Consider the following 14,145-nt stretch of genomic DNA (forward strand, 5'->3'; position numbering starts at 1 on the left):
AGTTTTAAACAAGTTATAAATATTTGGGATAAAATTTCCATGACTGAACTGCCAACTATTGCTATTAACTCACGAGTAAAACTACCTTGATAACAAGTTAATGCCAGCACTACAACACCGTATCAGCTTTACAGTACCCCACACCTGTTTTAACCATAGCACTAATCTCATAGCTTTAACCATTCCTAATTATAACCAAAGAACAACCATACCGAGTGAAATTTTTTACATCCTAAACATGCTCATCCTTAGGGTGCTCACTCTGGCTTCCTTGATGATGAACTCTGAATTCTGTAAGTAATCGAAAATGACAAACTTGTTCATTCCTTGGCAGTCTCGCAAGCATCACAAAGCATAGTGTCTCTTTTTGAGTGATATTGAGTGTGTCCAGTGTGATTGTGTAGAAGCACCCGAAGGAATGTACAAGGACTTTCAGCGAAAAAAAGTAAAACCCGGGAAGTTGTATTTTGCACATAAAATCAGGTTACTTTCTTCTTCCGTAGCCATAATAAAAGCCGCCGGATAAATGGTGTCGCTGCCGGACACCTCCTGTCCTGCCTGCAGCATCCCAGTTGCCACGTCCCGCAGGTCTGCTGCTGCTGCTGCTGCCACCACCGCTGCCACTGTTGCTTCCTCCTTGAATCCAGTTGCCTGCAGGTGACAAAACCCCATTAGACTCCTCTTCTTCCCTCTCATTGTACTCCAGAATCCTCCGCTTAATGCTCTGCTTCTCTTCCAGTTCGGCGGCCTCTTTTTGCTTTGTGCTCTGCACCAGTGAGCAATCCCGGGGAATATACATCTGCTTTGTTTGCTGCTTGCTTCCCTTCTTCACCAACACTTTTACTCGCACTTTATTAACCCCTTGTCCTCCCCCCTCTTCATCCACAGTCTCTTCCCCACTCTCCCCCTCAACAGCCCTCGGATCTCTAGAACCCTCAAATATGTTCATTGGTATCATCATGTTGAGGGTAGGTCGGGATCGCAATTCTAGCTTGCGAGAATCCAGGCTCTCTTGCATCAGAGCCCTAAGCTCTCTATCAAAATCCTGTTCTTCCTTTGGATCAACTTCCACTACTTTCTGCCTCACTTGAATGCTCTCTTCTTCGTCAGAACCAATTCCCCCATCATCTTCATCATCCCCATCACCCTCAGATCCATCTTCGGACTTGTCTTCATACAACAGTTCATCATCATCATCATGACCATCATGATCAATACTGCCACTGTCGGAGTAGCTTTCACTATCAGCCGGTTCTTCATATCCCCTGCCATTCTCTTCAACACCATTTACTGCACCTTTACCATTAGCTGAAGCAGCATTTGTCTGGGGCAAGGTTTTCTGAGACTCGCCATCTGAATGTTTATCATTGCCAGCCTTCTCAGAAAAGTTAGTCCGATCATGTTCCTCTAGTTCAATCAGTGCTGCATTAACCTCTTCAATGGATGAATAACGGATCATGTTTGGTCGTAGCTCCGCAAACAAATCCTAGACAGATCAAAATGTAAAGATCTCAATTGATTATATATGAAAATATAACATTGAAACATATGGAAGCATGTTCAAACATACAGACAAATAAGCGTATGTTAGATAATAGTAGAACAGCAAAAGCAACTTTTGTAGTAGTCATTGGATTAACCTTCAGATGAAAGGATCAGAGACTTTCAAACCAATACCCTTCTTCAAGAGTCATAAAATGTTGCGCATATCATCATCTTTAACAGTTGCATAGTAAATATATAGGTTGGATCAGATCATGATGTCACCTACCTCATTTTTAATACCAAATTCACTATTTCAGATTTTAAGGTCTTTATTCAGAAAGCTGATAAGGTAGCTATTTAGGCAATTTTGAGTATGTGACCACCTTGGTTTTAATGGATTCATCAGTACAAATTGGATGCATTTAAAACAAAAAAACAAAAAACAAAAAACAAAAAACAAAAACTGGGCCACATAGGTGGTAATTAATTGGTCGTCAACCAAGTGTTCAAGGTACGAATTTAGTTCAATATCTCAATTTGGCCTAGTTCAACTGAGTTTTGGCTCAATCATGTCCAATGAAAATTATATGAAGTCTCATGTTTAAACAAAGCCATTAATAATTTATATATTTTTTTAAATGATCCAATATTATATTTTGGCTTAAGTACTATATTTTATTTTATTTTCTAAAATCAACACCTCTAGACCCCTAGGCAGTCTGCTTACAGGTCTAGGTCTCGCTAAAATCCTTGTTTATTAATGTATACTACAAAACAGAATGCCATACAAGGTCATGCATCTGAATCTAATTCCCTGACTGAAAAATTGCTCTCAATCACCCACACAAGCACATGAATAGTGTCTCTAATACTACACTAAATTTCATCGCCGTCGAAGACTATATTAAATTGGAGCAAGTCTGATTAGGCTTTGGTTCAAAGAACAAAAATAAACAGAAAAACTGAACCAAGACGATCATTCAACTGACAAACCAGAAAAATGAAAATATGCTAGTGATAAGATTGAGACCTGAGCAGAAGACATTCTAAGATTCTAACTTGATTCATAACCACAATAGCTTGAAAAAAAAGTTTAAAACTTAAATAACAAAAGATGGAAAAAAATTAATCATCACACAATATTAAAAAAAATATCACTTTCACAAAATACAACTTGCTACTGAGTATGAATGCTTATTAGAAAAAATCTGTGTATGTTTCACATGCCGTGCTAAGTTGGCTATCATGCAGAAATGACATAATAAGAATGGAACCCACCTGAATGTCGAACTCAATATCAAGTGGTAAAGGGCCTTTGCTGAGCACATATCTTTGGAAGTATATCAAGAATCTTTCAAGTTTTCGTTTTGAGGAACCTCTATCAAAGTAGTGGCCACATGTCTGAAGAAGTGTTATAATCATTCTTATCCTGAAACAATCTTCAGGCGGATCCAACGCATCTTGCTTTACAACAAAACAAAGAATATCATTAATCAGAGAAAAAGCAAGTAAATATTGACCTCAGATAGATAAGTGCATTGTAAACAATAGGGCAACAAAAAAGCCCGCAGATGCAACCTTCATTGGTTGATTTACAATGTTTCAAGTGAATCAGATCTTATCAGTTAAAATTCAAATGCAATCTAGGGTTTTCAAACACTAACGGAATCATATAACACACAAGATGTGACATTTAGAAGCCCAAAAGCAAAAACTACCACGTAGATCACTTTGACCTGACCATAAGTAGCCAATTGATAGTGAGACCAATGTGATTTTTGCATACTGAAAAAAATCTCAATAATTATGCAAAATACTAATACCTATCAATAAATTCCAAACCTCATCAAGATATTTCGAGCTGCCTCAAACAGAAGATTTGGTAATCATTTACAAATAACAGAGAGGGCATCTTAGAGTATAACGCATACCTCTGTCGTCCCATGGCCAAACACAAGAATCAAGTAAAGTGTTTCAAATATCACAGATGAATCAACAAGCTCATAGTTGTACAGCTCCCCTAAGAACCGCATGTGAGCAATCCGTCTTTGCTGCATTGCGTAATCATTCAATTCCAATCCTAATCTAATATCCTCCAGAACCTGAAATTATTAAAATTCATTTACATGTTAGATTTAATCATAACACAAAACTTTAACTAAAAGTTAAAATACCAGCGCCAAAAACTCCGATTGGCAAATCAAAGTCAATAACAAGAAGAAAATATTAAAAAAAAATTGTCAATTGAGGCTTAAGACAAGTAAAATATGAGTTTGAGATGAAAAGTAGAGCAGGTGAAGAAAATAAGAAATAAAGAGCAAGTATAACAATTTACAGGTGATCCAAAAACAGCATTTCAGAAACAGACACAATATAGAGAACAAGTCATATTAATTAAAGCCAGCAGGAAGATTAAAGAGACATAATCTGTGACTCCTAACGCCTACATTCCCTAACCAAATAAATAAGTAAATTGTAATTTACATAACCACCTAAAAATATGAAGGGACTAACCTCATCAACCACAGCTACAGCAAATTCATCATGATAGCGACTCAGACCTGCAGTGAGGACAGCTATCAAGTGCACCTGACTGTATTTCCCTTTATGAACTTTCATAAAGCACTTCAAGATGTACAATTCACATTCATTCCATGGTAATTTACGCAGTTGCCTCAGAACATGCTCAACAGAGGACTTATCAAGATCTGAGAAAATCAATTTTCTAATATACTGCAGAAGGTAACAATATGGACGATCAGTCAAAAATTTCCAACAACGTTTAACTAAATAATTCAAAGTGCATAGATGGCAAACCTGATGTAATGGAGGGCGGCTTTTTGAGACCCGAGCTGATCTTTCAGGTGGTTTGCACAAATAATACGCATTCTCCACAAGTGTACTGTGGCGTGGATCTAAATTTTTAACATTCTTCAATCGCATTAGTATTTCAAGCATGTTTGTCATGCGTATCGTTGTTTCTGGGGAACGATATAGAAAACGTCCACATGTCTCAAGGAGATTGCAGGCAACATCTATGTTATGATGATTGAAATCATCTAAACAAGCCTGCCACATGAGAAAATATCAATTTATGCTATGTCACACATGCTTTGGAATAAATATTTCATCCATATACTATAAATGAAAGAAAAAGGATTCAAAGTCCACAACTACACAGCTGATAGTCAGCGTATGTTTTTGAGATAAAATAAAATAAAATAAAAAACAATACATAAGAAAGTAGTATCAACATAAACAGCATACTAACCTTTAAACAACTAAAGACAAGGCCTGGTGGAGCAACTTTAAATTTACACAGTTCTCCAATGAATCTTATATTTTTTATTTTTGTTTCAATGTTTGTTTGATCCTGAAAAGGAAACAAGAAATGATGATGAAGTGTAGAAATTTAAAAAGAGTGATGTTTGAACAATCAAATCAGTTGCACATTATGTCTCATGCAATGAACCAAAGCAAGCAAAATTACAGACCAAACCTTTTTACTTAGCAAAAAGTTGAATTCGTCCTCCAACAATGTAACAAGCATAGTTGGAACATCTTTCATACAAGTTGATAATGTTGCCACCATGCGTGAATAATATGGTAGCAATTCCAAGGAACTTCTGGGCACACCAAATAGAGCACGAACAAGTTTCTTTCGGTTTGATTTTGAATTCAAATAACAAAATTCAACCTGCAAGAGAAATACTTGTAAAATATAACTTATCTTTCCACTCTAAAAGTAAAAAAAAATCATTAAATGTCATTGTAATCACCGTCAATTGATCTATAAGATCACGGCTGACACATCCCGGAAGCCTCTGCAAAAGCCCGTCCAAGTTTGTTCCATCAAGGCTTTTTATTTTATCTTTATCGTTTTCCCCTTTTCTTTCAGAATCTTTTTCTTTGTATCTTTCTTTTTCAGGATCCCTATTTTTTTCTATGTCCCTATCCTCTTTATCCTTGCCCTTTTCATCAGCTTTTCCCTCAGGTGAACATTCAGAATCCACACATGCTTCAGAAATTTCTTGCACCTCTATTTCTGCCTCGGTCAATGAATCCTTAAAGCCCAAGAATTCCAAAATTAATGTGCATAGAATCATCATCCACACAAGGATTTCAAAAGATAACATTGCAAATGAAAAATGCTTTGGACTGAAAGACATTAAAAAAGTCACAATTTATTAAAAGATAGGTAAAGTATGAGCATGTAGTATAAGATCATGAAAAAAAAATTATAAATAAGAGGAAAAAATTAAATGTTGATCAACTAAATGTGGATGGCTAAAAATAAACAAGATGATCCAAAAGATGGTTCCATGATCAACCAATGACATTGAGATTTTGTTCAGAGATTCTTTTCCTCACATAGTATCAATAAATTAAATGCAAATAAAGTTTTATGCTAATGAGACAATTATAAGCAAATAAAGTTTTATGCTAATGAGACAATTATAATAAGCACTTTATGAAAGTAATGGTTACTTCAAACTGCACCAACTAGAAAGTAAGATTATAACTGGGATACTGTAGGTTGACTGTATGGTTATCCACTAACATAAGGGAAATAGAAATCAAAACCTTGGGCAATATCAGGAAAACAAACATATCCAAGTTCACTTCCTTACACTTTGTTGATCATTTGTCTTTGGGAACGATTCAGTCACCTTCGGTTCTGCTTCACCCAACAACACAGCGGGAACAAAAGCTCTGACAAGATCATAATATAATTCAGCAATTAACCAAAGTAAAATATCATCAAGTCTCAAATTAAGTAAATCCAGTTTAAAAAGTTTCTCATGAAAAATAATGCAACCAGCTGTGCACCTATTTGCCTCTATATGAAAAACAAAACAATGAGTATAGCTGTGTTGCTTTTTATGTCTTTGGGTGTGAAATACAAAAATGAAACAAGGGTGAGTTATATGCAGATATATACTACAAATCAAACTTTAGAGGATTCTTAAAATGGTCCAATATATTCACCATCTGAACAAGTTCAAGAACTGCACAATTTGTTTATTTGTCAGCCTATTGTGCACATGTTTGGCTGCGGGTGTACATGTCTGGAACATAGTAATTAGAACAAGACTAAAGCAAATTAATTTAGAAATACACAATAAAGTAAACCTGAGATCAGGTAAGGATTCATAAAATGCCCTCGTATCTTCATCGTCCCAAACAGGTTCAAGGCCAGAAGATTCCTTTCCGGCTGAAGAAGATGAGGCATCAACACCGGTTGTCACCCTGGTGGTGTGCCCATCATCTGGCATTGAAGGAGGTTGCATATCAAGGGCCTCAGCGAGACTGCCAGGGAAAGAGAGACAGAAGCATGAGCTATATCTTTAATGATGACAAATGGATGAGACAAATATAAATATAGAGACAGATCATAAGATTAGATCAGTTTGGGTCCCAGTCAATCAGAGACAATTTGGTTCATTGAGGCTGTCTCATAAATTATGTTAATTGTATTCAGTTGGGTCTGGTTGAGAAGAATCCAATGTGAACAACTTCAAAATCTGTATCGACCATCAGACAGACAACCAACAGATATATCAATTTGTAATTGTATAGTTTCAGGTTGGTTCAATTTGGTTCGAAACAGAATAAATTACAATGCACCTACTGCATATAAATGGTCCTTAAATCAAAATTATATTTTCCTGGAACCTTGAAAATAGTTTCAAGCAATAATAAGTTTGTCCCCTATAGCGTTATTAAACTGGCAAAAACCTACTAGATCACCTAGTAAAATACGACTCTCTCTAACTGTACTCACACTAACAGCTTCAAAATTTTTGTTGCCACACTAGAATATAAATGCCAATTGAAGTATGGTCTATTAAAGCAGTATTAGCAGCAGAGCATGCATCTTTTACGAATTTTTAAAGATATAACAAACTCAAATAAACTTCAGAAGTACTTTCAACAGCGTATAGATGCCTCACATTGTACACTCAGGAAAGTAACTTCCAAGAAATAAATAAGAGATGTATAATGGCAAAGAAACCTACGTGGAGACTCCACGAAAAAGATGGTCATAAGATTTCCGTAGCTTCTCATATGAACTTGAGTTTTCATCATTGAGCTCCCCTCTAGCATTTAAGATCTTTGCATTCTCAAGTTCCAATTGTCGAAGTGACTGCCCAGTATAAAGACATACTGAGTAGAATGCTTGCAATAAGTAATCATTTACTTATTTTGAAGAAAGTGAGGGCAAAGGGATGGTAGAACACACAAATATCATTTGATGATAAACATTTAGTCAGTATAACCAAACACACACACTCACACACACACAATCTAATTGGCATGGCATTAACTTACATTGTGTTCCGATTGAAGAAGTTCAGCAACTGCATCATAATAAGAGTGCAATGCTTTCCTGAAGATTTTCTTCTGGTCAGAAGTAACATTTAATCCCTTGAAAAACTGAAAAGAAATGCAACAACATCAACTGATGACCAGGAAAAATACAGCTTTATTGGTTGGATACAACTTGAAAGGTAGCAACAAAACAAAAAAAAAAATGATAGGCTTCAGAAAGCTAGGAAGTGTAACATGAATTTTATTTTGGTGTTAGACTTGCAAGCAAAAATTCAAATGTTAAATGGCAAAACTACTGCTAAAGCAGACATCAAGGTGTCACAGGTTGCAAGATATATTATCTGATCATGGAAATGGTGCATATTGTGTATATTTTCAGAATAAAAAGTGTATACAGAAACATGGTTCAAAATCACATATTAGACTTATGATCATATAAGATTGTAAGCATTTTCATGTTTTATCACAACAGAAGTGCATAGAAAAATAACTTCCAAAGTTTACAAAAGGAGTAACACATCACCCAGGATCGCACCAAAGAAATTTAATGCTTTTATGGAGAAACATGATCTGATTTTTGGTAACACAAAAATACTGTAATAGGCAGAAGACATAAATAGAGTTAATATTGTAATACCTCTTCATGAGCTTCTTGTCCAGGATGGAGTCCTAAGAGAAACCTGCCTTGACGAGCAAAACTAGCAAGTAGTGATAAATTTGTTTGAGTGGCATCTCGATCTTTTAAATGCTCCAAACTGGTAAGGTCTTTAATAATATTCACAAATATGCTGGCATCCTCAATAACACCAACAAAATAAAGTTCCAACAGAAGCTTAAGAGTGCTCCTCTTCTTCAATGCCTTCAAGCTCCGATCACCATCCAAGTCATCCCCAGATTTACCAGGACTAAAGACTTTCAAGAGTCCCTGGACTAGGCATGGTGAGAAGTCCTTGTATCTTTGATGTAGCAAGGAGCACACCTAACAAATTAATAAAAAAATAGAATCAAAAGATGCATTCAACATTTTGGGACAAGCAACCAAACAAACTTGAGCATAAAGAAGTATTTATCCAATTCAACATATCCATCATGTAAGAGGACCTCTTCGTAGAGCATAAACAATACATAACCAAGATTTGTTGACAGTTTACACGGAAGTGTTGGCTCCAATGAATGTTGGAAGTAAGGATATATATATTTAACTTTGATGTGAAAGATAAGCAAAATAATAGATAAAGAGATCATTTGCACAGCAATGAAAATAAGGTCAAAAGGTATTACATAGACAGAAGCCTTAGCGTCCAAAGTACACATTTACTAAATGACTTGATCTGAAGTCTCACCCAAGAATCTGCTTAAATCACCTATATGGCTATATCCCAAACTAGTAAGATAACATTGACAAACAATTCACCTCATTCTTACAGGTTTTCCAAAAAAGAACAAAGACATAAGACCTCATGTTCAAAGGATAATAATCACAATTCAATGTTGCTCAAATATTGTTTAGAAAATCCCGCAAAAGCTATTTTGGATGGATCATATCTGGATTAATTTCAAAACAAATTTGAAGTAGGAAAATAGACTGCAGTGCAACAATGTCACACAACCATTCATAACAAATTAAAATGAGCACATGTATAAGTATATCTACACAAACTCAATGGTAAGGCTTTTGATATGCCACAATGGCAATACAAAGTTTATTGGAAATGCTTGCAAAGTAAACCATAGATGCAAACAGCCCGCTTCAAAGAAATTAATTAAATACAGCATACCCTAAAACATCAGACTCTAGGTGGAAAATAAAGAATATTTTAGCAATTTAATTCAATATACACAATGGGATAGATGCAGTAGTCATATATGACCTGAACAGCCGCTTGAATGTCTGAGGTTCTAAGCTTGGCATCACAGATAGCTGCCACAGCTTCACTGACAAATTTGCTTAAGTTTACACTTCTCAGTTCATCCATCAACCCCTCCCTCTGCTCATCATTTATCTGTTTAAGCTTCTTGATTACTGCTGTATTCCGTTTAATACTAGAGTCCAATGTCCTGAGGAAAACAGTATCTGGAAGAAAATTTGCATAGCCTTCAGATTTTCTATAATACAAATACATGCAATACCAATGCTGGTGGGAAAGTTCAATATAAACAAGCACCTGATCAATGATCAAATTGACAAATATATGAAAAAGAAGTAAAGTTATAGCTTCAAAATTCCAAAGAACTGGTATTGCATAAGAGCCATCACGCAAAGAAATGATGATGCACAGAGCAAAGTCTTGTCAAGCATCCTATTTGCAGTAACAACATTGGTAACACTATACATGCAATAACTAAATATTTGCCTAGTATATATCTAAAACTTCAAGCGTACAACTTGGTCTTGATTATAAAAAATTTAAATATCATGGAATAAAAAATCACTAAACCAACAATTATGTGTAGACTAAATGGGTTCATCAATACACCGATTGGCAATGTGTCACTTATAATAACCCTTGCATATTGCAGGATTCCATAAACCAAGGTACCTAGACAACATATTTCTGGGTGGATGCCAGTGACAAATATTTGGTTAGCCTTTATACAACAAAATAGCTAAAACATCCAATGCACACAGCTCTCCTGAATACTATGGAATAAATGACCAGGTATGCATATCATAAACATCTAGATGTTTGAGATAAATAAAGTTTTATTGATGAGAGCCTCTAAACTTTGTAGCATTTAAGGAAGCTAATAATATTAATCATACAACTGAGGTAGCATTTCGGGTTCACAAATCTAAGAGTAATTTTGTAAGAAACAAGAACAAAAAAAAAATTATTACAACTTAGAGGTACCAGGTCTTTCTGGGTTCAGGTTCATCTGACGGAGAGCACTCTTTGCATCAATTGATTTTCTATACTCCTCAACACGTGAACCAATTTCCTGCAAAAGAAAAACTTGATGATGAAACTTCTGCATGAACATCAAAGGCTTCAGATATAAACTATGTGATGGAGCTCATAGATTGATCAATTACTGCACATGACATAACAAAGATATAATAATACAAATGGATAATGAAAATAAACAGAATGCTTTTTAGGGCCATGATATCCCAAGAAGCTGTAAAGGACAAAGTTAAAGGAATATAGTGACCAACGCTATTAATGCTTCTACTTCAAAGCACAGGTTCCCACCCAACTATAACAACAAATATGAAATAAATAAGCACTTCCAAGAAGTAAGAGTTATTTGGCTCATACAACTTCAATTATGCACAAAACTCAATAGAAAAACAAAATACCTCATCATCTTGCTTCCCTTGTTGTTCACCTGCCATTCGACACTCATCCTCCTGATGTTCCATGTCTCCTGACATAATTTACATCACACAGAAGCACATAACCAGTTCAGTACAACAAAAAGAATAAAAGAAAAGAAAAGCATAGAAGCAAAAAAGATAAAAATTGTGAGGAAAAAAAAAAAAACTTAAGAAAATAAAGGAAGACTTCTTGATTTTTCTTTTACAAACATAAGATTCAATCAACCAACTATCAAACACCATGAGAAAAAAGGAAAGAATTAAACCTACAAGAAGAGACAGGAGAAACAATTCATCAACTTACTTTCCTTGATTTCTCTTAAAGAATTACAAATTTCGGATCTTGATTCGTTTGATAGCCCTAAAAAGCATGCATCAAAGAAATCGCAGTAGATAACGAATCAAACACAAGACAAACAAACACGAACTAGAAAAGTCAAAAGATCACAAAGCAAAAAGCCAATAAAATTGGCAACCTGAAAGAGAAAACTGCGCTGAAAGATGGCAGACAACCAGAAAACCCTCTTTGCTACGGTTCCGAGATCGAGTAGCAAGGAATCGAAGGTGTGCGACCGCGTTGAATGGCAGCGAGATCGAAGGAAATGGATGAGATTGGAGAAGGATTGAGAGAAAAAATGGAGAAAAAAAAAGGAAAGGGTTTGGGGCCGAAGAAGGGAGCGAAGAAGTTGGGCTACTCGGAGTGGCAATGGAGAGCTTGGGGACCCGATAACCCGTTCTATTTACACCCGGATCCGATACCGAAGTTAACGGATCGGGTTAAGCTTTCAACCCGAATCCGAACTGTTTTAGTGTTTCAAGAGAGTAATAATAATGTGGATTGAATGGTAATTTTATAAATTTATAATGGGTACTTTTGATCGAAAACCCCAAAAATGGATAATTACTATTATACCCATGTAAAACAATTCTTCCCTTTGTTGTTATTTGTATATATATAAAATTATTTGTATTTACTTAAAATAGCCTTGTTGAAACTAGGGATTAAATAAAAAATTTTAAATACTATAAGCTATTAACCATTTAGACCCATGAATATAAATTGATGTCACTTTAGACCTTGAGTTCCTAGGTCATGTGACGGTGCAATAATAGTGAAACAATTTTTAACCTAGATTTCGGCTAATCTTGTTCATCTATTAATGTCCATTCATTTTGTGGGTAACTAGATCTCTATGTTTGGGTCCCTAACTCAGTTTCTACTCTTTCTTCATTTTTTTTTTCTAGCATTCCTACTTATAGTGAAGCACTAAGTTTGTCTAAATTTTAGAAAAATAAATATTTAAAAATATAATATATATATTTTATTATATAATAAATTTGAGTACAAATTGCAATCAACCACACAATGACATAAACCACATTGCACAGACACACGAAAAATGTTCTACTTTATATTTTCCTAACTGGTATTATGCCCGTGTTATGCACAGGAGAAATGAACACAATAGATGATGTTCATTACAGTGTTTGCACTAATGACATAATTATCCTTGAAACTTAATTTATTCAAGTTTTGGAAAACAATAAACTTAATCTAAATTTTAAAAATTTATTTATTAGTTTTTTCAATATTGACCCATTGAATGATTCTCCAATTCCTTTTAAAAATATTTTAAAAACCAAATTAGGAGTTTAAAAAAAAAAAAATTTCCCCAATCTATTAACATAGTTCGATATGGATTGAAATTGTTGTTTATATAGTAGAGTGAATAATGAATAATGAATATGTTATATATATATATATATATGTGAGTGCATATATATACTAATATATTATTATAGAATATTTTTGAAATTACAATTTGCTTTTAAAGCTTTGGTACAACGTAAAGGATAGTTTGTGTTTGATTAGTATTAAGTAATTCAAAGTTTTATCAATTACTTGAAACTATCAATAATTTTTTTAATTACAAATATTTTTGAAATTATAAATTTGGTTTCAAAGTTTAGTTTAATTTAAAAGTTTATGAAAATATCATGTCAATTTTTCATATATTTATATATTTTTGAAAATACCATTCATTCACAAATTTACATATTTATATATATATTGATAGTTCTTAGCATAAATTATTCTTTATTTTTAATGTTTTTCAAAGTCAATTAACTACATGAGAAGATTTTTTTCACTTGGTCGAACTATGAACTTCTCTAATCTCATATATATATATATATATATATGTATATATATATATATATATATATATATATATATTTCAAATAAGTTTTTTTTTTTAAATAAGCCTACCCAAATCTAATATATGGCATTAGATTTGGGTAGGCTTATTTAAAAAAAAAAAAACTTATTTGAAATATATATATATATATATATATATATATATATATATATATATATATATATATATATATATGAGTGTATACATATTCTAATATATTGTTATAGGATATCTAGATGAAATAAGACAACCAATTAGATTATATTACCTTCAAGTATTTTTGGAGAATGCCCACAAATAGCATATGCAATTGCTATTAACAATGTATTATAATAATCTAACCACTTACTCCAAAAGGCACCAATGTCTCATCTTGCTTTGTTTTTATTTATTATTAAAGTATATTGCCTTCATTAAAATTAAATGATAATCATAAATTTAATAGAGTTAAAATGACATAAAACACAAATAAAGTCATCATATAGGGGGCTAAATTTGCTTTACACAAACCTTATTTTTCAAATAAGAGGTTCTAATTCATCTGCTTTTAGATAACCATTAATCTTATCTTCAAAATCAGCCAACAAAGTACATGAAAGCTTGTTTTTTTTCCTTGTATAAACAAAGAAAAAAAAATGCACATCAAAACTTATATACAATAGTATAAACAAATAAGAATATACTTTAATATATAAAAAAACTTCTTGACATAATAAATATGATTATGAGACTATGATGCATATAAATATTTTTTTAAACAAAAATATATAAGTAAAGCATACGCTAGATCTTGAAGCATAACATAAGATT

The 14,145-nt window shown here is 33.6% G+C and overlaps 1 protein-coding gene across 2 annotated transcripts; it reads right to left on the bottom strand.

Moving 5' to 3' along the window:
• Nucleotides 1-40: 40 nt before the first annotated feature.
• On the bottom strand, nucleotides 41-11,831 carry LOC120276840 (regulator of nonsense transcripts UPF2). 2 transcript variants are annotated; one of them, XM_039283557.1, is made up of 18 exons: nucleotides 11,614-11,831; nucleotides 11,442-11,498; nucleotides 11,120-11,187; nucleotides 10,671-10,758; nucleotides 9,690-9,892; nucleotides 8,456-8,797; nucleotides 7,819-7,923; nucleotides 7,506-7,633; nucleotides 6,619-6,795; nucleotides 6,117-6,198; nucleotides 5,265-5,549; nucleotides 4,985-5,182; nucleotides 4,757-4,858; nucleotides 4,303-4,554; nucleotides 4,000-4,218; nucleotides 3,417-3,587; nucleotides 2,764-2,949; nucleotides 41-1,486 (listed from the first exon to the last, which is right to left on the bottom strand). In XM_039283557.1, the coding sequence occupies exons 3-18, from the start codon at nucleotides 11,180-11,182 to the stop codon at nucleotides 485-487; spliced, it is 3,603 nt and encodes a 1,200-aa protein (XP_039139491.1). In that variant the 5' UTR covers nucleotides 11,183-11,187; nucleotides 11,442-11,498; nucleotides 11,614-11,831; the 3' UTR covers nucleotides 41-484. The 2 variants fall into 2 exon arrangements, with proteins under 2 accessions (XP_039139491.1, XP_039139492.1); XM_039283558.1 differs by lacking the exon at nucleotides 11,442-11,498.
• Nucleotides 11,832-14,145: the final 2,314 nt, after the last annotated feature.

This window comes from Dioscorea cayenensis, chromosome 15, assembly GCF_009730915.1.
Source record: "Dioscorea cayenensis subsp. rotundata cultivar TDr96_F1 chromosome 15, TDr96_F1_v2_PseudoChromosome.rev07_lg8_w22 25.fasta, whole genome shotgun sequence".
In the NCBI taxonomy this organism is placed as follows: domain Eukaryota; kingdom Viridiplantae; phylum Streptophyta; class Magnoliopsida; order Dioscoreales; family Dioscoreaceae; genus Dioscorea; species Dioscorea cayenensis.

Excerpts from the sequence above, each read along its gene's own strand:
- LOC120276840 (XM_039283558.1), bottom strand. The coding sequence starts at position 11,182 with ATGGAACATCAGGAGGATGAGTGTCGAATGGCAGGTGAACAACAAGGG. Across the intron at positions 9,893-10,670 it reads CCTGAACCCAGAAAGACCTG|ATACTGTTTTCCTCAGGACA; the intron begins GTACCTCTAAGT and ends ATTTTCTTCCAG. Across the intron at positions 1,487-2,763 it reads ATATTGAGTTCGACATTCAG|GATTTGTTTGCGGAGCTACG; the intron begins GTGGGTTCCATT and ends TGATCTGTCTAG.